The 22,532-nt window shown below is 51.6% G+C and overlaps 2 protein-coding genes across 2 annotated transcripts; one reads left to right on the top strand and one right to left on the bottom strand.

Annotated features, from left to right (window-relative positions):
• Positions 1-11,577: 11,577 nt before the first annotated feature.
• On the top strand, positions 11,578-16,555 carry LOC148164035 (voltage-dependent N-type calcium channel subunit alpha-1B-like). The gene is made up of 6 exons (XM_088024219.1): positions 11,578-11,667; positions 12,025-12,141; positions 12,542-12,610; positions 13,959-14,050; positions 16,265-16,409; positions 16,547-16,555. Exons 1-6 carry the CDS (start codon positions 11,578-11,580, stop codon positions 16,553-16,555), a joined length of 522 nt encoding a protein of 173 aa, XP_087880345.1.
• Positions 16,556-20,787: 4,232 nt separating this feature from the next.
• Positions 20,788-21,336, bottom strand: LOC148164034 (ribonuclease P protein subunit p20-like). The gene has a single exon (XM_088024223.1). The coding sequence runs from the start codon at positions 21,208-21,210 to the stop codon at positions 20,788-20,790; it is 423 nt and encodes a 140-aa protein (XP_087880349.1). The 5' UTR covers positions 21,211-21,336.
• Between the last annotated feature and the right edge of the window lie 1,196 nt (positions 21,337-22,532).

Raw genomic sequence — 22,532 nt, 5'->3', positions numbered from 1 at the left:
CATTTGGGCAGAACTACTCAAAATGTTATATTCTTCCATCCGATAAGAGATTGTGTCTGATTGTCTTTTGTGATGCTGTCAGTTGTGGTGATTGATATCTCTGTTTCTTTTCCCTAATAGGTTTATTAAAGTGATTTTAATATTTCTTAAAAATGTGGATTCTAAATCACTCTTATTTAATAATATGTGTTTATATAAAACAAGTTTAAAGAAATGCATTTATTGGAATCAGCTGTTGAAACAGGAGATAAATATTAATTCCCGTTCAGAGTTAATAATAATTATATCAGAGCTAAGTCTAAATATACCTTTAATGTACTGACTCTAATGAGTACACTTTGCCCAAAGTGCTATGATTATCATTTCCTGAGCTTTCTATTCGGTTCCATTGACCTGTGTGTCTGTTTCTATGTCAGCACCATACAGTTTTGATGAGCACAGCTTTGTAATCTAGCTTGAAATCCGGGCGTGTGGCGACTCCTGCTCTCTTCTTTCTCCAGGTTGCTCTGGGTATTTGGTGTCTTCTGTGATTCCATATGAATTTTAGGACTGTCTTCTATTTCTTTGAATAATGGCACTGGAATTCAGATAGGGATTTCATCACATCTGTAGATTGCTTTTGTTGCTGTGGACATGTGAACATGATTAACTCTTCCGGTTAATGAGCAGGACGTACGCTTCCGTTTATTTGTGTCGTCCTCTGTTTCTTTGACCCATACATGCCCCCTCAACATGCATCTGTTTTTCCTTCCTTTTCCAACATGTGTTCAGTGTACCAGGTCTTTCTCATTCTTGGTTACTTTTCTCCTAGGTTGTTTTTTCTTGATGCAATTGTAAATGGCATTGCTTTCTACTTTTCTCTTTGGGAAGGTTTGTCATCAGTACACAGAAATGCAACAAGTTGGGACACCTGTGTGGCTCAGTCGGTTAAGCATCTGTCTGTGGCTCAGGTCACCATCCCGGGGTGCTGTCATCGAGACCCGCAGCAGACTTCCTGCTCAGTGGGGAGTCTGCATCTCCCTCTCCCTCTGCTGCTCACCCTGCTTGTCCTGTCTCTCTCTGTCAAATAAATAAAGTCTTTAAAAAAAGAAATGCAACAGGTCTCTGTATATTGCCTTTGTATCCTGCAGCTTTACTGAATTTGTTGATTCTAACAGTTTTGTTGGAATCTCTATGGAATTCTATATATAGTATGTCATTTGCAAACAGTGACAGTTTTCCTATTTGGATTTCATCTTTTCTTTCTTTCTTTCTTTTCTTTTTGTCTGAATGCTTTGGCTAGGTCTTTCAATACTGTGTTGAATGAAAGTGATGAGAGTGGGCATCTTTGTCTTGTTTTTTTGTCTTTTATATAATATGTTTTATATTTATTCATGAGAGTCAGAGAGAGAGAGGCAGAGGCAGAGAGAGAAGCAGGCTCCCCGCCTAGCAGGAAGCCCGATGCAGGACTCGATCCCAGGACTCTGGGATTGTGACCCAAGCCGAAGGCAGACGGTTAACCATCTGAGCCACACGGGCACCCTCTTTGTTTTGTTTTTGATCTTAGTGGAAATGTTTTCAGCTTTTCCCCCTTGGGTATGATGTCAGCTGTGAGCTTTTCATATATGGACTTTGTTATCTTGCGGTGTGTTCCCTCTATACCCAGATGGTTTAGAGTTTTTATCATAAATGCATATCGAACTGTGAAGTGTTCTTGTTGAGGTACAGTGCAATGTGGGGGTTCGCCGGGATAGGCGTGCAGATTTCTCCAGGTCAGAGACCTTTCTGTAGTTCCAAATGACGCAGGATCCTTCTCGGTGGCAGCCTGAGTTCTCTCCTATTATTGAGGTGTCCCCAGTGCCCGGAGCTTTGTAGCCAGGAATCTGGGGAAAAACCCATCAGAACCCAAGCCAGGGTTAGGGTTCGGGACTACGGGCATGACAGGCCCGATCTGCTAGCACTGTGGCAGGCTTTCCAGGGGACTGAGTTGAGGGCGTGGATCAGGATGAATGTCATGCCAGGGATTTTGGCCAGGGGGCCGCTGAAAGTGGGGGTTCGCTAGGATGGGCATCCGGAGTTCCCAATGGCGAGGTTTCCTTCTGTGTGTCAGTCTGAGTCCTCTGGTATTGCTCAGTTGTCCCCAATCCCTGGAGTTTAGAGGAAGGCCTCTGGGGACGGACCCATCACAAGCCAAAACAGGTTTAAGGTTAGGGCTTATGTGCGTGGCAGGCCTGATCTACCAACACAGTGGTGAGCTTCCCAGGGAGCTGAGTTGTGGGCATGGGTCAGGGTGAGTGCCAGGCCCAGGATTTTAGGCCCGACCACTGAATGTGGGAGACTGATGGGGTGGACATGCAGGTTTCTCTTGCCCTGAATGCTTTCTGGAGTCCAAACGGTGAGGTTTCCTTCTGGGTGTAGGCTGAGTCTTCTGGTACTTCTCAGGTGGTCCCAATTCCTGGGGCTTTGGAAACAGGCCTCTGAGGACCGACTCCTGAGAAGCAAACCTAGGTTATGGTAGGGCCTTAGGGGCTTGGCAGGCTGAATCTATGGCACTATGGCTAGCTTCCCGGGGGTCTGAGTTGAGGCCGTGTGTCGGGGTGAGTGTGAATCTCATGGTTTGCGGCAAGGGGGCCAATGAAAGTGCAGGTGTGCTTTAATGTGCATGCAGTGTACTCCTGCTCTGAACGCTTCCCACAGTTCCAAATGGTGCGGTTTCCTTCTGGGCGACAGCCTGAGTCCTCCAGTATTGCTCAGGTGTCCCATTTCCTGGGACTTTTGAGCCTGGCCTCTAGGGACAGATCCCTCAGAAGCCAACCTAGGGTTAGGATAATGGCCTAGGGTTATTTCAGCCACATCTGCCAACACTGTGTCATGCTTCCCAGGGCTCTGAGTTGGGGGATGCGTCAGAGTGAGTGACAGGCTCAGGGTATGCCGCCAGGGGACCCCTGAATGTGGGGTTTGGCTGGGGTGGGCAAGTAGGGTTCTCCTGCTCTGAATGCTTTCCAGGTTTCCAAATGGCACAGTTTCCTTCTGGGTGGCAGGCTGAGTTCTTTGGTATTTCCCATGTGTCATCAATCCCTGGGGCTTTATTGCCAGGCCTCTGAAGACAGAGCCCACAGAAGCAAACCCTGAGTAAGGGTTAGGGCCTACGGGTGTGGCAGGCCCAATCGGCTTGTGCCGTGGAATGCTTCCCAGGGGCATGAGTTGACCACATGGGTCACAGTGAGATTAAGGTCAGGGTTTGCAGCCACTGAAAGTAGGGGTACGCTGGGATGGGCATGCAGAGTTTTCCTACTCTGAATGCTTTCTTGAGTTCCAAATAGTGTGTTTTCCATCTGGGTGGCAGGTTGAGTCCTCTCGTATTGCACTGCTGTCCCGAATCCCTGAGGCTTTGGAGCCAGGTCTCTGGGGAAAGAAACCTCAGAAGACTACCTAGGATTAGGGTTGGCCGTAGGGGCATGGCAGTCGATGTGCCAGCACTGTGGCGAGCTGGGGTCTGAGTTGAAGGCATGAATCAGGGTGAGTGTCAAGCTCAGGGTTGGTGGCCGGGTGTCCTCTGAATGTTGAGGTTCGCTGGAATTGGCATGCAAACATCTCCTGCTACGAATGCTTTCTGGGGTTCCAATTGGCGTGGTTTCCTTCATGGTGGCCGGCTGTGTCCTCTTGTATTGCTCAGATGTCCCCATCTATAGTGCTTAGGAGCCAGGCCTCTGGGGACACAACCCTAAGAAACCAACCTGTGCTTATAAGGCCTAGGGTCAGGGCGAACCGTACATGTCCGTACTGGGGAGAGCTTCCCAGAGGTCTGTGTTGATGGCATTGTTCAGGGTGAGTGGCAGGGTCAGGGTCTGCCGCCAGGGGGCCAATAAATGTGGATTATGACTGGGATGAGCATGCTGAGGTCTCCTGCTCTGAATCCTTTCCATAGTTCCAAATGGCGCATTTTTCTTCTGGGTGGCAGCCTGACTCCATTGAAATGGCTCAGGTGTCCTGAATCCTTGGGGCTTTGGACCCAGGTTCTGGGGACAGACCACTCAGAAGCCAACCTAGGGTTAGGCTTAGGGCTTAGGGCCATGACAGGCCTGATCTGCCAGGGCTGTGATGAGCTTCCCGGGAACTGAGTTGAGGCCATGGGTCAGGGAAGCATCAGGCTCAGGGATTGTGGCCTGGGCACATTGCACTTGGGGTTCGTTGGGATGGATCAGCACAGTTCTGCGCTGAATGGTTTCCGGAGTTCCCAATGGCACGTTTTCCGTTGTAGTGGCAGGCTGAGTCCACTTGTACGGGTCAGGTGTCCTGAATCCCTGGGAACTGAGCCAGGCCTCTGGGGACAGACCCCTCAGAAGTCTCCATAGGATCACGGTTAGGACATGGGGGCCTGACAGGCTCGAAGTGCCGACGCTGTGGCGAGGTACGGGTGTTTTGACTTTAGGGCATTCCTCAGGATGAGTGTCAGGCTCATGGATTGCGGCCAAGGGGCCGATGAACCTGGGGCATCCCTGGGATGGGCATGCAGTGTACTCCTTCTCTGAACACTGTCCTGAGTTCCACATGGCGTGTTTTCCTTCTGGGTGACAGGCTGAGTCTTCTGGTCTTGCTGGAGCCGGCCTTCGCGGACAGATCCCTCAGATGCCCCCGTAGGGTGACGGTTAGGACCTGGGGGCACGGCAGGCCTGACGTGCAAGCACTGTAGCCTGCTCGGTGGGGTTTGTCTAGAGGGCGTGGGTCAGGGTGAGTGTCAGGATCATGGTCGGCCGCCAGAGTGCGCCAAATTTGTGCGTTGGCTGGGATGGGCATTCCGAGTTCTGGTGTTCTGAATGCTCTCCGGAGTTGCAAGTAGTGTGTTTGAATTTTTTTCGGCAAGCTGAGTCCTCCGGTGTCGCTCAGGTATTGGCATTCCGGGGGCTTTGGAGCCAGGCTTCTGGGGACAGAAACTCAGAAGCCTACCTAGGGATAGACTTACAGCCTAGGGTCATTTCATCCCTGATCTACCCACGCTGGGGCAAGCTTCAGGGGGCGGGCGATCTGAGTCGGGGGCGTGGGATTAGGGTGAGTGTGAAGCTCAGGGTTTGCGGGCAGGGGCCGTTGAAAGTGGCATTTCGCTGGGATGGGCACGCAGAGTTCTCCTACTCGGAAAGCTTTGCCCCGAGTTCCCAATGGTGCGGTTTCCTTTCTGGGAGACAGGCTGAATCCTCTGGTATTGCTCAGGTGCCCCTGATCCCTGTGGCTTTAGAGCCAGGCCTCTGGGGCCAGAGCCCTCAGAAGCCCGGGAGGGATAGGGTTAGGGCCTAGGGGCCCGGCAGGCCCGACGTGGCAGCATCAGGGGTTTGTCTTGAGGGCGTGGGTCAGGTTGTGTGTCAGGGTCAGGGTTTGCCGCCATAGGGTGCAAAATTTGTGCATTCCTTAGGATGGGCATTCAGAGTTCTCCTGCTCTGAATGCTTTCTGGAGTTCCAAATGCCGCATTTTCCTTTTGGGTGGCAGCCTGAGTCGCTCGATATTGCTCCGGTGTCCCGAACCTGTGCGGCTTTGGAACTAGGCTCTGGCGACTTACCCCTCAGAAGCCAGCCGAGGATGAGGGTTAGGATATAGGGGCACGGGAGACCTGACCTCCCAGCACTGCGTCGAGGTTCCCGGGGGTGAAGGTTGAAGGCGTGGGTCAGCGTGAGTGTCTTGCTCTTCTTTTCGGCCAGGGGACCGCTGAAAGGGTGGGTGCGCTGGATGGGCATGCAGCATTCTCCTGCTGTGAATCCTTTCCGGAGTTCCAAACGGTGGGGTTACTCACTGGGTGGCAAGCTCAGTCCTCTGGTATTGCTCAGGTGTCCCTTGCCTTTGGGACTCTGGAGCGAGACCTCTGGGATCAAAGCACTCAGGAGCCAATCTAGGCTTGGGGTTAGGGCCCAGGGGCACGGCATGCAGAGTTCTCCTGCTCCCGGTGCTTTCAGAAGTGCCAAATGGCGCATTTTGCTTTGTGGGGTCAGGCTGAATCCTCTGGTATTGCTCAGGTGGCCCAAATCCCTGGGGCATGGAGCCAGGGACCTAGGGAGAGAGCTCCCCGAAGCCAAGTGAGGGTTAGGGTTAGGGCCCAGGTGCATGGCACTCCTGGTCTGCGGGAACTGTGGCGAGCTTGGGATGGGCTGTATGTCTTGAGGGTGGGGGTCAGGTTGAGTGTCAGGCTCAGGGTTTGCCGCAAGGGGGAGCAGAAAGTGTAGTTTCACTGGGATGGGCATTCAGAGTTCTGCTCTGAATGCTTTCCAGAGTCCCAGTGGCGGGGTTTCCTTCTGGGTGGCAGCCTGAGTCCCTTGATACTGCTCGGGTGTCCCGAATCCTTGGGGCTTTGGAGCCAGGCTCTGGGGACAGACCACTCAGAAGCCAACCTAAGGTTAGTCTTTGGGCTTAGGGCCATGACACGCCTGATGTGCCGGCGCTGTGATGAACTTCCTGAGGTCTGAGTTGAGGCCGTGGGTTGGGGGAGCATCAGGCTCAGGGATTGCGGACTGGGCACATTGAACTTGGGGTTCGTTGGGATGGACTGGCACAGTTCTCCTGCTCTGAATTCCTCCCGGAGTTCCCAATGGCACATTTTCCTTTTTAGTGGCCGGCAGAATCCTCTGGTACTGGTCAGGTGTCCCAGATCCCTGGGGCTTTGGAGCCAGGCTCTGGGGACAGAGCGCTCAGAAGCCAACCTAGGGTTAGGCTTATGGCTTAGGGGCATGACAGGCGCTTCCCTGGGTCTGAGTTGAGGCCGTGGGTCAGGCTGAGTGTCAGGCTCAGTGTTGGCCGCTAGACGGCGCAAAATTTGTGCGGTGGCTGGGATGGGCATTCAGAGCCCTCCTGCTCTGAATGCTTTCCTGAGTTCCAAATGGCGCGTTTTCCTTCTTGGTGGCAGCCAGAGTCCCTGGATATTGCCCGGGTGTCCCGAATCTGTGGGGCTTTGGAGCCAGGTTCTGGGGACTGACCCCTCAGAAGCCAACTTGGGTGAGGGATAGGACATGGGGACACCAGAGGCCTGATTGCCAGCGCTGCGTCAAGGTTCCTGGGGGTGGGGGGTCAAGGGCGTGGGTCAGCATGAGTGTCTTGCGTCAGTGTGAGTGTCTTGCTCTTCTTTTCAGCTGGGAGACCGCTGAAAGGGTGGGTGCGCTGGGATGGGCATGCAGCGTTCTCCTGCTGTGAATCCTTTCCTGAGTTACAAACGGCGGGGTTTCTCTCTGGGTGGCAAGCTGAGTCCTCTGGTCTTGCTCTGGAGCGAGCCCTAGGGAACAAAGCACTCAGGAGCCAACCTAAGGTTGGGGTTAGGGCCTAGGGCACGGCAGGCAGAGTTCTCCTGCTCTCAGTGCTTTCAGAAGTGCCAAATGGTGCATTTTGACTTGTGGTGTCAGGCTGAGTCCTCTGGTATTGCTCAGGTGGCCCAAATCTGTGGGGCATGGAGCCAGGGACCTAGGGAGACACCTCTCTGAAGCCAAGCGAGGGTTAGGGTTAAGGCCCAGGTGCACGGCACTCCTGGTCTGCGGGAACTCTGGTGGGCTTGGGATGGGCGGTTAGTCTTGGAGGTGGGGGTCAGGTTGAGTGTCAGGCTCAGGGTTTGCCGCGAGGGGGCACAGAAAGTGTAGTTTTGCTGGGATGGGCATTCAGAGTTCTCCTGCTCTGAATGCTTTCCGGAGTTGCCAGTGGTGCGGTTTCCTTCTGGGTGGCAGCCTGAGTCCCTTGATACTGCTCGGGTGTCCCGAATCCTTTGTGCTTTGGAGCCAGGCCCTGGAGACAGACCGCTCAGAAGCCAACCTAGGGTTAGGCTTAGGGCTGAGGGGCATGACAGGCCTGATGTGCCGGCGCTGCGATGAGCTTCCCGGGATCTGGGTTGAGGCTGTCGGTCAGGGGGAGTGTCAGGCTCAGGGATTGCGGCGTGGGCACATTGAACTTGGGTTTCGTTGGGATGGACCAGCCCAGATCTCCTGTTCTGAATGCTTACTGGAGTTCCCAATGGCATGTTTTCCGTTTTAGTGGCAGGCTGAGTCCTCTGGTAATGGTCAGGTGTCCCAAATCCCTAGGGCTTTGGAGTCAAGCCCCTGGGGACAGACCCTCAGAGGCCTCTAGGGTGACGGTTAGGGCCTAGGGGCACGGCAGGGCTGATGTGTAAGCACTGGAACCTGCTCTGGGGGGTGTGTCTTGAGGGCGTGGGTCAGGTTGTGTCAGGCTCAGGGTGGGCCGCCAGAGGGCGCCAAATTTGTGCGTTGGCTGGGATGGGCATTAAGAGTTGTGTTCTGAACCCTCTCTGCAGTTGCAAGTAGTGTGTTTGAATTCTTTTTGGCAAGCCGAGTCCTCTGGTGTTGCTCAGTTATTGCCATCCCTGGGGCTTTGGAGCCAGGCTTCTGGGGACAGAAACTCAGAAGCCAACCTAGGGATAGGCTTATGGCCTAGGGTCATTTCAGCCCTGATCTGCCCACGCTGGGGCAAGCTTTGGGGGGCGGGGGGTCTGAGTGGGGGGTGTGGGTCAGGGTGAGTGTCAGGCTCAGGGTTGGCGGGCAGGGGGCCGTTGAATGTGGCATTTCGCCGGGATGTGCACCCAGAGTTCTCCTCGGAAAGCTTTGCCACGAGTTCCCCATGGTGCGGTTTCCTCCTGGGAGACAGGCTGAATCCTCCGGTATTGCTCAGGTGCCCCTGATCCCTGTGGCTTTAGAGCCAGGCCTCTGGGGCCAGAGCCCTCAGAAGCCAGCGAGGTATAGGGTTAGGGCTTAGGGGCTGGGAAGGCCCAACGTGCCAGCACTGTGGCCTGCTTCCCCGGGGTTTGTTTTGAGGGCGTGGGTTAGGTTGAGTGTCAGGCTCAGGGTTTGCCGCTAGAGGGCGCAAAATTTGTGTGTTCCTTGGGATGGGCATTCAGAGTTCTCCTGCTCTGAATGCTTTCCCGAGTACCAAATGGCGCATTTTCCTTCTGGGTGGCAGCCTGAGTTGCTCGATACTGCTCAGGTGTCCTGAATCTTGGGGCTTTGTAGCCAGGTTCTGGGGACTGACCCCTCAGAAGCCAACCTAGGCTGAGTGTTAGGACATAGGGACACGGGAGGCCTGATGTGCCAGCGCTGCGTCGAGGTTCCCGGCGGTGGGGGTCAAGGGTGTGGGTCAGCGTGAGGTCTTGCTCTTCTTTTCGGCCAGGGGACCGCTGAAAGTGTGGGTTCTCTGGGATGGGCATGCCGCGTTCTCCTGCTGTGAATTCTTTCCGGAGTTCCAAACGGCGGGCTTTCTTTCTGGGTGGAAGGTGAGTCCTCTGGTATTGCTCTGGAGCGAGCCCTAGGGAACAAAGCACTCTGGAGCCAACCTAGGGTTGGGGTTAGGGCCTAGTGGTTAGAGCGTAGGGGTTAGAGCGTAGCAGCTAGGGCATAGGGGTTAAGGTGTAGGGCCTAGGGTTAAGGTTAGGGTTAGGGCCTAGGGTAGGGCCAGGGTTAGGGTTAGGGTATGGGTTAGGGGTTAGGGTTAGGGTACGGGTTAGGGGTTAGGGGTAGGGTTAGGGTACAGGTTAGGGTACGGGTTAGGGGTTAGGGGTAGGGTTAGGGTACAGGTTAGGGTACGGGTTAGGGTACATACAGTATCTCAGACCCGATCCGGGTCTGAGGCCTGTTGATCCCCTTTGTGGGGGCCATGTTTCACAATGCCCGGCGTACCTTTAAATCCCTTAAATCTCGGACTCCTCACCGTCTGGGCACAATGTCCTAATGTCTCCATCTTGTGGATGAGGAAGCAAGGGGCTCAGAGGAGCCAGGGACCAGTGTACCCTCAAGTGAATCAGCTACCACATTGAGAGGTGCGATGATGCATCTTTGGGGTGCTCTAGACCTGTCCTGATGCAGAGGCAGATGGCAATAAGGAAGGGCCTGGCTTTGAAGTAGTAGGGGAAGTAGTAGGTGCTCTCTGGTGTGACAGAAACCACGGACTCTGGGAGGATGGGGCAAGCTATGTCCATCTCTGAGGGGTTGGCCGAGGCCAGAGGCGACTATGCATAGCCGTGGGAGGCTGCCGTGTGCTTGCTGCCCCCTGCTCTCCTGCATGCGCTCGCATGGCGTTGCCTGGCAGCTCCCGCCCTGGGCACAGCCACGGAGTGCTCTGGCTGCCACACTGTGCTCAGAGTACCTGTGGCTGCTGTCGCCATCTGTCCTCATGGCTCTCTAGGGCTGGCTGTCTGTTGCCACCCCCACCCCTCTCCCGAATGCCCACTGGAGCCCCAAGAAAAGACATCTGGGAGGAGGGGTGAGAACTCGAGTCTCAACAGAACATAGCAGGTGACTTGTTGAGCTTTGCGTTCATGCACCATGTGGATGGACAGTGCCTTCCCCTGCCTTGTCTTCCATCCCTTCTTTCTCACCCAGAGCCTCGATTTTCCCCAATATCTCCAGGAAATCTTCTCATCTGTGCCAGTGGCCTGAGCAGAGCGCTTTGGGCTGGGCAAATGATAACTGTGTTATCACAGTCTTGGCCCCTCCAGACCCAAGTGAGCAGGTGCTTTAGAGGCCGGGCCCTTGGAAGCTCCCTCCCATTCCTCTGCTTTATTGTCTTGTACACAGGATTTCCCAGCACTGTAGACAAAGTCTCCCTTCCATCTCTGTGCCCATCCTCCCAAGGTGACTGGCTCATTTGAGAACCTGGGGCCCACGGGGCAGGGGTGGATGTCTCTTGGCCATCCTGTACCACTGAGATTCTCTTTCCCCAGCACAAGCAGGTGAGGGAGCTCTAGGCAAACTGTGTGCCCTCCAGGGTCACACCTCAAGGTCCACTCCTGCCTTCTTGCTGATCTGGACCACAGTCAGCACCTCCTTGTGACTGCCAGACCTCCCACCCCATGGCTCCAACATCTAGCCCTCCAGCAGAGACAGTCTAGTCTCCAGCCACCCCGGTGGGAACTGAAGAGGCAGACAAGGGCTGGGTTGGGGCCACTGTCCTTAGAAGTAAGAGTGAGACCTGCCTCTCCACCAAAGGCCTCAGCCCAGCCTAGAGCAGATGGGCAGCCCTGGAGGGAGGGCGGCCAGCTCTCCCCAGGCTCCCCATGCCTCCTGCACGTGCTCTCCTACTGCTGCTCTCATTCAACACGTCGTGTTCTTTTCTCTTCATCTGACCACTGAATCTGGCGATACGATGTGTCTAGGCCTGAGCTGCTTGCATATGTTAAAACACCAAAGTGGCAGGAAGCTGCTGTCAGGCTGCGTGCGGGCACCTGGTCTCCAAGCAGACAGAGGGTGGGAGACTGTCCAGGGCCACAAGCACCCCCACGTCATGGACACCGTCCAGAGCTGTGCTCCCTGAAAGGGATATGCCAATAACTCAAGGCGCCCCTGGGCCAGGGTAAGCCTCACTCCCAGGTAATCTGTGGAGTCCAGAGTTTATTGCTTCTTTTTGTGCTTGATTTTGAACCTCTTGGATGAGGGAGCAGTGCTAGATACCCTGGGATCTCTGGAGTTGAGACCATTTGCGAATTTCATAAGTGGCTTCCGTGGTGTGGGCCTCAGGGTCGCCAACACTTACCCTTCCTATGGTGACTTATCTGCAGGCACCAGGAGCAGCCCCAGAAGAGATGTTTGCCCCTCTGCCAGGTCCCAGGCAGCAGGGGCTTTGCTAGCCATATGGAGAAGCGAAGGGCCCTTCAGAGGCTCTCGGTGAAGAAGCAGCCTTGCCCGGCACTTGGACGGCTTGGCTGTGTCTTGCCAGAGGCGGTCAGTGTTAGAGGCCCATCCACAGTTGGTCTCCTGGCTCCACCTGGCAGCAAGGAGCTGCTTCTGAGAATTTTTCTCTCTCTCCCTCCCTGTTGGGTGCAGGGGAGCCTAAAGCGGAGGGGTTTCTTTGATTTGCTGCATGAGAAGTGATTTGCAATGACAAGCTTTACTTTTGGAAGGTTTTCTGGTGGCTGATTGCTGCTTATACCATAGAGCAGTGACGTTTTGTTTGATCTCTCTTTGTATGCACTTTTCTTCAGGACCACAGCACGCCAGGGAGAGGTGGGTGGGGAGCAGCACCTGCAGTTGCAGGAGGCTGGTCTCCGCAGGTTAGAGAACAGGCTCTCTTCCCTACAGAACAATTTCATCAACCTCAGCCTTCTCCGCCTCTTCCGTGCTGCCCGGCTCATCAAGCTGCTGCGCCGAGGCTACACCATCCGCATCCTGCTGTGGACCTTCGTCCAGTCCTTCAAGGTGAAGCCCAGGCACGGCCCTCGTGCCCTGACCCTCCCCTGTGTGATGCACAGTGCTGTGGCCACCACCTCCTCCTCGCCACCAGAGCAGCCCCTCCTCGTGGAGGCTCCTTGTTGGCACCTGTTATCCTATTGTAGTTTACAAAGACATTTTAAGTGATCCAGAGAGCATCTTGGTAATGCTCACTGACTCTGAGGTGGGTTCTATGACTGATTATAGACGAAGGAACTGAGGCGGTCTCTTGGTGGAGGGGCTTCATGGTCAGTGGGGGTGGATTTGTGGTCGCTGGGGTCTGGGTGGCCCCCGAGACCCGGCCACCGTCCACTCTGCAGACGAGGCCCGAGCAAGGTAGCTGGGCAGCCCTCCCTGGAGCTGCCCTGTCCTCTGTATGTCTCCACAGGCCCTGCCCTGTGTGTGTCTGCTCGTTGCCGTGCTGTTCTTCATCTACGCCATCATAGCATGCAGGTGGGTGTGCCTGATGGGACAGGGAGCAGAAGGGGCCCCTGTGCCCTGGGGCAGAAGGGCACTGATCATGGTCATCAAATGGTATCAGTGACAGATTGGCACTTGGGGAACATTTCTATGTTTGAAGCACTTTATGAACTTAATTCTCAGAAAGGCTGTTCTACCGATAAGGACACGGAGGCTGGGCACCACGGGTTTGGGCCTGTCACCCAGAGTCCACTAGTGAGGCGTAGCTCCACCGTCTGTGGGAAAATGCTCTGCTGTGCTCCTGAGTGGAACCCCATTGGGCTGTTAGGGTGTTGATGGGCATGTTTGGGTGCTGGGCCCCCATGGTGGTGGAGCTTTTGAGCACATCTGCCTGGTTCTGAGTGGCCTGCAAAGCACGAGCTGGTCATTCTGTTAGTCCAGAGAGTTGACCTGATCCTTTACAGGAAGTTATATGTTACAGAAGAAAAAAGTCAACAGGATCACACCAGATCACTGTACTGTCAAGTTCAGCTTGGATAAGTTAGATTGCCTTTATTTTGCCAAAGAACCCTTTGTCAGCTACTTAGAAAAACATTTAAAAGAAAGCAGTGTTCCAGTTTTAAATCTTTGGCATCTGGCCACTTTTCAACAGTAGGATGGGAGATGGATCCAAATGTTAAATTATAGTGGGAGAAGCCATTGTCTTAAAGGTTAGCTGAGAAGTGATTTTTAAACTCTACTTCAGGGATTGAAAAGGTTCTCTTCCTTTAAAATTTGCTGAGATCTGATGCTATTTAAAAAATATATATATTTGTGCCTGCTTTGGTTTGGGAATTTATAAGACCAGAAGGGTCACTGATCTTTGTTTTTGGTGAATATGTGATAGTTCATAAATTTTTCAGCCAGATTCCAGATTTTAAGCCAAGTACAGTTACTGACTTGTTTGCATTCCTAACCCTAAAAATAAATCAGTTAAAATGGATAAAAAGCCCATTGTGATATTTGCACAGAAATTTAGAAAGAAACTTTCAAGTTGACCCCATAGCTATTACCAATAAAATTACTGCTTGGGAGTCATCGATGACAGGGTGAAATTTCAAATGCTTCCTGTCTTATATATAGCGCAGCCCATGTAAACTTAGCTCCAGGTGGCATTTTTACCCGGCATGCAGACTTGCAGGTGTAGACATGCGGAGCTGGGCGGGGGGGCGGGCAGTGACGTGTTTGGCTGGAAGTGCTGGCCTCTCCAGCCCCTGCAGCAGTGGTGGTGGCTAAGGGCAGCGTCCTGTGCCCTATGGGTCCTCACGTGCACATATCCTCTTCTGCCTGGCCACAGCTCCTGAGGGCCCAACAGTACCAGCCTGCAGCCTTCTTTCTCATTTCAGGTTTTTGGAAATATTGCCCTGGATGATGACACCAGCATCAACCGGCACAATACCTTCAGGACGTTTTTGCAAGCCTTGATGCTACTGTTCAGGTGTGTTGTTTGGGGAGTCAGCACAGGCTCAGAGGCTCCTCCGTTCAGGAGGGACAGGGCGTGTGCTGACCCAGAGGGCCACCCCCTCCGACCCCAGCCAGTGCTGGCTTCCCCTCAGTGGGCCTTCCCAGCTTCTTCTCCCCTCTTCCTCCTTCCTTCCCTAAGGGTTCCTGGGTCTTGGGACAGATGGAAGGGAAGTCCATGAGGGAGGTCAACCTGAGAGCCCCAGGTGAGGCTGGCCTTGACCACCTCAGCTCAGATCCCTGGGGGTGGCTAGAAGGCCTCTGGTGAAGCTGCAGCCAAGGGTCTGGGAGGACAGAAGGTGTCCAGCAGGGCCTTTTTCGGTGTGCTGGCCATAGGCTTTGCATCTGCTCACCTTGTTGACTGCAGGGTCTGTGGGATCGGGGGTGGGGGCGGGGGCAGGGCAGGGGGACACAGAGTGTGCTCCTCAGGGACCCAGGGAACTCAACTGGCCAGAGTGAGTGCCTCCAGTGCCCCATGGCTCAGAGGACTGCAATCCCCTAGGCTCCAGGCTCCAAGGCAGGCAGAGCAGCTTGTTTCTGGCTCAGGCGCCTCCCTGTGTGCTCGACAGGGCTGCATGTCAGCTTCTGTTCCGAGACGTGACACACTCTCTGTGGCCCATCCTGGCGTGGGGGCTGTGGGGAGGGGGTGAATGTGTCTCACTGCCTCCGTGTCCCCTTCGTTAAGGCAAGCCCAGCACATGACCCTAGGAGGGAAGAAAGGAGCGCTTCGCAGGGACTTGTGGAGGAGGGGTGCTGACATAAAACCCTGCCTGGGGTGCCCACACGCGTGTTTGTTCATGCAGACGCACCAGGATGCTGTGAGGCCTGTGCTGGGAGATGCCCAGCGCGGTGAATCCCAGGCAGATGCATCCAGGGCCCGTGGAGGTTCTTCTTTTTATGGAGGGAGATCAGACCGATCTGCTTAGCTAAGCTGCCTGGAGAGAGTTGTCTGACTCTTGTTTTTTAAATCAGATAGACAAGTATCCTTAGGCCTACACTTTCTCCAAATGACATCATTTCTCTGGACTTTAGCTATTACGTTCATTTCATCTCGTCATTAATTAACGTCCTGCCTCGTGCTGCAAGAGTTGAGGCAGGCCTATGAAACCAGCCTCAGTTTTAAGTCTTTGTTCTCAAAGATCTCTTTTCCTCCCTGGTCTCTGTGTCACGTGTGAGCACCAGTATCAGTCAGGCCTGGCATTGGACAGCTGCCCTGCAGGAAAAGCCCCCTACTCCTAGCCATTGTTAATGGGAAGTGGGCTCCACTTGTGCCGAGAGCTGGCCATGCAGGCACACCCAGTGTCGGGGGGGGCCCAGGCCTCTGGTCTGCCTGCTAGTCTAGTGCACACCTGGCCCTCGTGCTGGCCGCACACCCAGGGACAAAAGTCCATGAAGAAAGGTCCTCCAGGGTGCCCACTCAGGCTGGTGGGGCTGTTCTTGGTGTGTTCCGGAAACAGCAGATGCTGGTGTGGCTGGAGTGGACTGAGCAGAGACCACGGGGAAAGAGCAGGCTGCGAGTTTCACAGAGCTGTGGGCCGTTGTGTGAATGTTGGCTTTTGCAGTAAGTGAGGGGTCATTGAGAGGAAAAGTGACCTGATCTCACCTGTGTGTAGTGGACCCACTTGGCCGTTGGGTGGGGCAGAGCAGGAAGATCCGTGAGGAAGCTATTGCAGCAGCTCAGGGGAGGTGGTTGTTGCTTAGCCCAGGGTGCTGAGAAGTGGTAAGAGTCTAGCTGGTTTTTGAAGGTAGATGAGCTGATGAAGCTGGTGAGAAGGAATGGAGGCAGGGATGCCTGCAGTATATTTGGCCTAAGAAACGGGATGGAGCCCTCATTTCTTGAATCAGGGAAGGCTGGGATGGCACATGCTGGGTGAGGGAGGCCAGGAAGGGCTGTGTGGGCTTCGAGGTGCCAGAGGTCCATGAAGGGGCGCTCACCATAGTGCTGATTTTTGGTGCAGTGTCTTGTTGTCAGTAACTAGTTCTTTCCGAGTTAATGATCAATTTGAAAACCTAATGCCAGAGGATTCTTTTTAAGAAGCAGGCATCTCTTACCTAGACCTTACATATGAGTGGGTTCTCTGTGGGAGGGAGCCCAGGGAGGGTATGCACTTGAGCCAGCTCTTCTGAGATTTCGTCTCAGGCTGGCCTGGGCCTTCCTTTGTGGGTCTCATGGCTCTGCCCTTCTTCTCAGGGGTGCCACTGGGGAGGCCTGGCGTGAGATCATGCCGTCTTGTCTCAGCAACCGGGCCTGTGATGAGCACACCAATGCCAGTGAGTGTGGGAGCGACTTTGCCTACTTCTACTTCGTCTCCTTCATCTTCCTTTGCTCCTTTCTGGTAAGTCCTGGTCACTGTGCCCATGTGTCCACCTGTCTCAATCCATCCCAGGCCCCCCCTCCATCTCTCACTGATCCCTGATACTGATTCATGTCACATTACAAGCGGATTCTGTGTTGATGGTCCTGTTTCCCCAGAGACGATGACCTCTAAACGGACCCACTCTGTCATGAGCTCCTGTGGGCCTTGCCTTTCCTTCTCAGAAAGGGTTTTAAGTTTCCATGGGACAACTGTCCTTTAGTCTTTAGCCTCTGCCATGGTGATGAGTTACAAAGAAGCAGCACTCCAGCTGGTGTGCCTGGGGCAGATGAGCCTCAGGAAACTGGTTGTTGGGGTGGTAAGTGGACTAGGTCCAAGTCAGCAGACACCTCTGGGAAACTTTGAGCAGGGGCATGACACAATCTGGTTGATACTTTAAAACCTTGCTCTGGCCTCTGGTCAGGAGAGGCTGAAGAGTGGTCAGGAGGTGGCTGGAGGTGACAGTGCCTAGAGAAGGGTGGGGATGAAGGGGGTTGAGCTGCACTTTAAAGACAGAGCCAACATGACTGATGAGTAAGCACAGGCATGAGAGAAAAAGAGAAAGAAAGCCGCACCTGCCGTTTGCTGGGGTGCTGGAGAAACAGGCGCTCGTTCACACCAGTGAGAATGTGACGAGGTGCAGCAGCTGTGGAAGACAGTATGGTAGCTCCCCAGTAAACTGAAACTAGAATGGCAGTATAATCCAGCAACTCCACTTCTGGGCATATGCCAGAATTGAAGACAGGGACTTGAATAAATATTTGTACACATACGTTCATAGCAGCACTATTCACAAAGGCCAGGAGGTAAAAGCAACCAAAGTGCCCATCAGCAAGTGATAGGTACACAAAATGTGACATGAACATACAAGGGACTATCATTCGGCCTTAACAAGAGAGGCAGTTCTGGCCCATGCTTCAATATGAATGAATCGTGAAGTCATTATGCCAAGTGAAATAAACCAGTGACAAAAGGAAAAATAACTGTATGGTTTCACCTATCTGAGGCCCTCGAGTGAAGTTCACAGAGACAGAGTAGGATGTAGGATGGCGGGTGCCAGGGACTGGGGGAGGGGTGGGAGTTCGTGTTTAATGGGGTCAGGGTTTCAGCTGGGGAGGATGGAAGAATTCTGGAGATGGACTGTGGGGATGATTGCACAACAGTGTCAGTGTGCTTGATGCCGCTGCACTGTGCACCTAAAAGTGGTTAAATTGGTAAGCTTTTTGCTATGTATGTTTTACAACAATTTAGAAAATGGTATTAAAAAAGAATTAACATCAATCCTATCCAAACTCTTTTTATTTTTTTAGAGGGGAGAGGGAGAGAGAGAATCTCAAGCAGACTCCATGCTGATTGCAGAGCCTGACATGGGACTCCATCTCACGACCCTGAGATCATGACCTGAGCTGAAATCCAGACTCGAACGCTTAACTGACTGAGCCAACCAAGTGCCCCCTATTTAGATTCTTTCAAAAAGTAGAAGAGCAAACACCTCCTAATACATCCTGTGATGCTGCCATTGTCCTAATACCAAAGGCAGGCAAAGATGCCACAAAAAAAGACAACTACAACCAATGTCCCTGATAAATATATAGTAAGAATCCTGAACAAGATACTAACAGACTAGTTCCAATAACACATTAAAAGGATTATACACCATGATCAAATGGGATTTATCCCAGGAATGCACGGATGCATTTTCAACATACAAAGATTAACCAATGTGATGAGGAAAAAACCCACATGATTATCTCATTGGTGCAGAAAAGCATTTGACAAAATTCAACACCCTTTCATGACAAAAACACTTAGCAAACTCGGAGTAGAAGGGAACGTCCTTAACATGATGAAGGACATTTATGAAAAACCTACAGTTAACATTATACTCAGTGGTGAAAGACTACAAACTTTTCCCCCAAACAGCAGGAATTAGACAAGGATGCCCACTTTTTTTAAATTATGTTAATCACCATACATTACATCATTAGTTTTTGATGTAGTGTTTCATGATTCACTGTTTGCATATAACACCCAGTGCTCCACGCAGAACGTGCCCTCTTTAATACCCATCACCAAGGATGCCCACTTTTTATCACTTCTCAACATCGTGCTGGAAGTCCTAGTTAGAGCAGTTAGGCAAGAAAAAGAATTAAAAAGCATCCAAATTGGAAAGGAAGAAGTAAAGATATCTCTATTTGCAGATGATACTATTCTATATGTAGATCATCCTGAAGCACACACACACACACACATGCTACTAATACCAATAAATGAGTTAAAGTGTCAGGGTACAAAATCAACACACAGTAAACAACCAGAAAAGGAAATTAAGGCAATAAATCTATTTCCAGTAGCACCCAAAAGGATAAAATACCTAGGAATAAATAAATACCCATGGAGATGAAAACCTGTACAGTGAAAACTGTAAAATATCGCTAAAATGAGTTAAGACCTAATTAAATGGAAAGACATGCATGTCCATGGATCAGAAGACTTAATATTGGTAAGGTGGTAATGTCCCCACAAAGTGAGCTCTAGATTCAGTGTGATCCCTGTCAGAGCTCCAGTGGCCTTTCTACAGGAATGGAAAAGCTGATCCTCAAATTCATATGGAATGGCAAGGAGCCCCAAATAACAAAAAATCTTGAAATTAAAGACCAAGTGAGAGAACTCACATTTCCCTATTTCAAAACTTACTATAAAGGTACCATGAGTAAAAACAATGTGGCTGAAGAGATACTTTTCCAAAGACATACAGGTAACCAACAGGTACATGTAAAGGTGCTCCGCATCACTTATCATCAGGGAAATGCAAATCAAAATCCTGAGAGCCAAGATATGGAAACAACCTAAGTGTTCATCAACAGATGAATTAGATAAGGAAGATTTGGTGTGTGTGTACACACGCACACACGCCCACATTTTTCAGCAATGGGAAAGGAGGAAATCCTTCTGTCATTTGTGACAACACGGATGGATCTTGAGGGCATTATGCTAGGTGAAAAAGGCCAGACAGGGGAAGACGCGTACTACGTGTATAACTTATATGTGGAACTTTTTTTAGAGGTCAAACCGTAGGAACAGAGAGTAAAAGAGTCGTTGCCAGGGACTAGAGAGTTGGGGAAATAGGGAGAAGTTGGTAAAAGGGCACACACTTTCAGCTATAATATGAATAATGTCTGAGGATGTAAAGTAAAACATGGTGACTATAGTTGATAATACTGTATTGTATAATTGAATTTTTCTGAGAGTAGAACGTAAGTGTTCTACCAAAAAAAATAGGTGATGGATGTGTTAATTAGATGGTAGGAATGATTTCACAATGTTTATGTATGTGTATATACCACAATATGCACTTTAAGTCTCTTATAATTATGTCAGTTATATATATCTTAATAAGGATGATACCGGGGCAGTATGGTATTGGCGTAAGGATAGACCAGTGGAGTGGGATGGAGATTCCGGAAATAAATCCAAATATCTATGGACAGTTGATTTTTGACAAGGATGCCAAAGCTGTTCAGTATGGAAAGAATAGTTTCTCTAAGACATGGTGAAGAGACAACTGGATGTCCACATGCAAAAAAATAAAGATGGACCCCTACCTCAGCCCATATACAAAAAGGAACCCAGAATTGATGAGAGAGCTAACATTACAAAACTCTTAGAAGAAAGCATAGGGGGCAGAACTTCATGATCTCGGATTTGTCAGAGGATTCTTAGATTCAACACCAAAATCACAAGCAACAAAAGAAAAAAATAAATTAGACTACTCAAAATTAAACACTTGTGTGTGTCAAAGGGGAGTATAAAAAATGTGAAAATACAATTTAAGGAATGGGAGAAAATACTAATCCACATATTTTATAAGAGGATAGTATCCAAAATACATAAAGAACCCTTAGAACTGTACTACAAAAGACAACCATATAAAAAATGGGCAAAAAATCAGAATACACATTTTAGCCAAGAAGATATACAAAGTGGCCAACAAGCACATGAAGACATTCATCACCTTTGGGCATTCAGGAAACTCAAAACCACACACTTGCTTCACACTCACTAGGATGGCTATAATGATAATTTTTTTGGGGGGGGTGGCTGCATACTAACACAACTTGGTAGTTTTTATTGTCTAGGACAATGGTCACAGACCACAAAGACTTGGGAAGACCCAATGCTTGGGCCCAACAAGAGACAATACTCTCCCTCGAAGTTCAGAGTCCTCTGGGCTGTAAGGGGACAGGCTTTTTCTTAGTGGCTCTGGTAGAAGGTCCATGACTGTACTCAGTACAAGAAGAGCCACAGCTGAGCCTACTTATGTGGGGGTGGGTGGATAAGGTGGCCATCCTCATTTCCATTACTCGGGTGCAACCCTGAAGACCCGGATGTGGATGGCCGAGTTGTTGCGGATGCGGGTCAGTGGCTCTCGTGTATCAGTCTCTGGTTCCAGCTCATCGACAAGCTCCACGGTGGAGGTATTGGCAGCCACCTGCAAGGACCCGAAGCTGCCTGCCTGAAGCTGTAGGGCAATGCTGATGGCACGGTTGATGGCCAGGCCCAAGCCATGAATGCAGATCTCACTGCATGAATTCTGACCCCGAGCTCCTCCGTCCAGAAGCTTTTGGCAGCGGGCCAACTGGGCCTTAAAGTCAGTGTTCATGTTGACATAAATGTCATTGGGCCTCCAGGGCAGGTGGTGGGGGAGCCGCTTCCGAAGGGTATACTCCACCGGGTCCAGCTCAGCCTCGACGGCCCCGCGGGGCTCTCGGTTTTCCGCCATGCTGTGTGCCACTCTCCAGTCCACAGTCCCCTTCCCGAGCACGCGGCCCGCTCCGGGCCAAGCCACTCAAGCGCTGCGCCCACCCGCTCGGACTGAGCGCGCGGCGCCGGACACGCAGGACCGAGGAAGAGAAGAAAAGCCGCGCGCTGGAGGATTGCGAGTCTGTGGCCGCCCTTACGGCTCAGGGATCCTGAAAGATAATAATTTTTTAATGGAAAATAACCAGCTTTGGCAAGGACATGGAGAAATAGTAACTCTTGCACATTGTGATAGGAATGTAAAATGTAGCAACTTTTGTGGAAAACAGTTCAGCCCAAAGGTGTAAACAACCCAAATATCCATCAATGGATGAATAGATAAACAAACTTGTATATACCTACCATGGAATATTATTCAGCCTTAAAAAGCAATAAAGTTCTGACCCAAATGAATGGCTGAGCCTCAAAAAATCACGCTAAGTGAAAGAAGTCAGGCACAAAAGGCCCTATATGGTTCTGTATTGTAGGATTCCTTTTATGTGAAGTACCCCAAATAGACAAGCCAATAGATGCAGAACAGAGATTGCTAGGGAACGGGAGAAAGGGGAAATAAGTGAGTGACTGCTTACTGTAGGAGGCATTTTCTGGGGTGATAAAGAATTTTTGAGGGGCACCTGAGTGGCTCAGTCATCAAGCGTCTGCCTTCGGCCCAGGTCATGATCCCAGGGTCCTGGGATCGAGTCCCGCATCGGGCTCCCTGCTCCGCGGGAAGCCTGCTTCTCCCTCTCCCACTCCCCCCCCCTGCTTGTGTTCCCTCTCTCGCTGTGTCTCTCTCTGTCAAATAAATAAATAAAATCTTTAAAAAAAAAATTTTTTTGAAACTAGAGAGGTGGTTGCATAATATTGTGAATACACTGAAGCCACCGAGTTGTACTCTTCAAAATGATTAAATGTATGTTATGTGAATTTCAACTCAATTAAACAAAAAAGAAGCTGAGCTTTTGGCCTCTGGAGTCCAAACTACTAACTCCAAAGTCACTGTTTTCCTTGAAGGCTGGCTAGGTGGGGAAGAGGGTGGTGATGGGAGGTGGGGCGGGAGGGGTGCCAACATGAATTAGGGTAGGGCAGCAGAAGCAGGGAGTGGGAGGGACCTGGGTTAGTTTGCGGGACCCAGAACCCCGGGGTAGGAGGCTGGCTGCTGCGGGGGCTGGTGGTGGTGGTGGTGGTGCAGGGGAGGCCCAGAGGCTGGGGGGAGCAGGGCTGGATGGGCTCTGGCTGAGTCAGAGTGGCCTCCGCTGCCACGATAGTTTCGCACAGACTTTGGCTGGAGGGTAAGGGTAGGGT

Source organism: Eumetopias jubatus, unplaced genomic scaffold (assembly GCF_037043125.1).
Source record: "Eumetopias jubatus isolate StellerSeaLion01/CBP00866 unplaced genomic scaffold, mEumJub1_p1.0 scaffold_6, whole genome shotgun sequence".
Taxonomy (NCBI): domain Eukaryota; kingdom Metazoa; phylum Chordata; class Mammalia; order Carnivora; family Otariidae; genus Eumetopias; species Eumetopias jubatus.
Note: the sequence above shows the minus strand (reverse complement) of the source record. Positions and strands in the feature narration are given on the sequence as shown.

Coding starts and splice junctions, on each gene's coding strand:
- LOC148164034 (XM_088024223.1), bottom strand. CDS start 21,210: ATGGCGGAAAACCGAGAGCCCCGCGGGGCCGTCGAGGCTGAGCTGGAC.
- LOC148164035 (XM_088024219.1), top strand. CDS start 11,578: ATGGAGAAGCGAAGGGCCCTTCAGAGGCTCTCGGTGAAGAAGCAGCCT. Junction 12,142..12,541: donor CCTTCGTCCAGTCCTTCAAG/GTGAAGCCCAGG, acceptor ATGTCTCCACAG/GCCCTGCCCTGTGTGTGTCT. Junction 12,611..13,958: donor CCATCATAGCATGCAGGTGG/GTGTGCCTGATG, acceptor TTCTCATTTCAG/GTTTTTGGAAATATTGCCCT.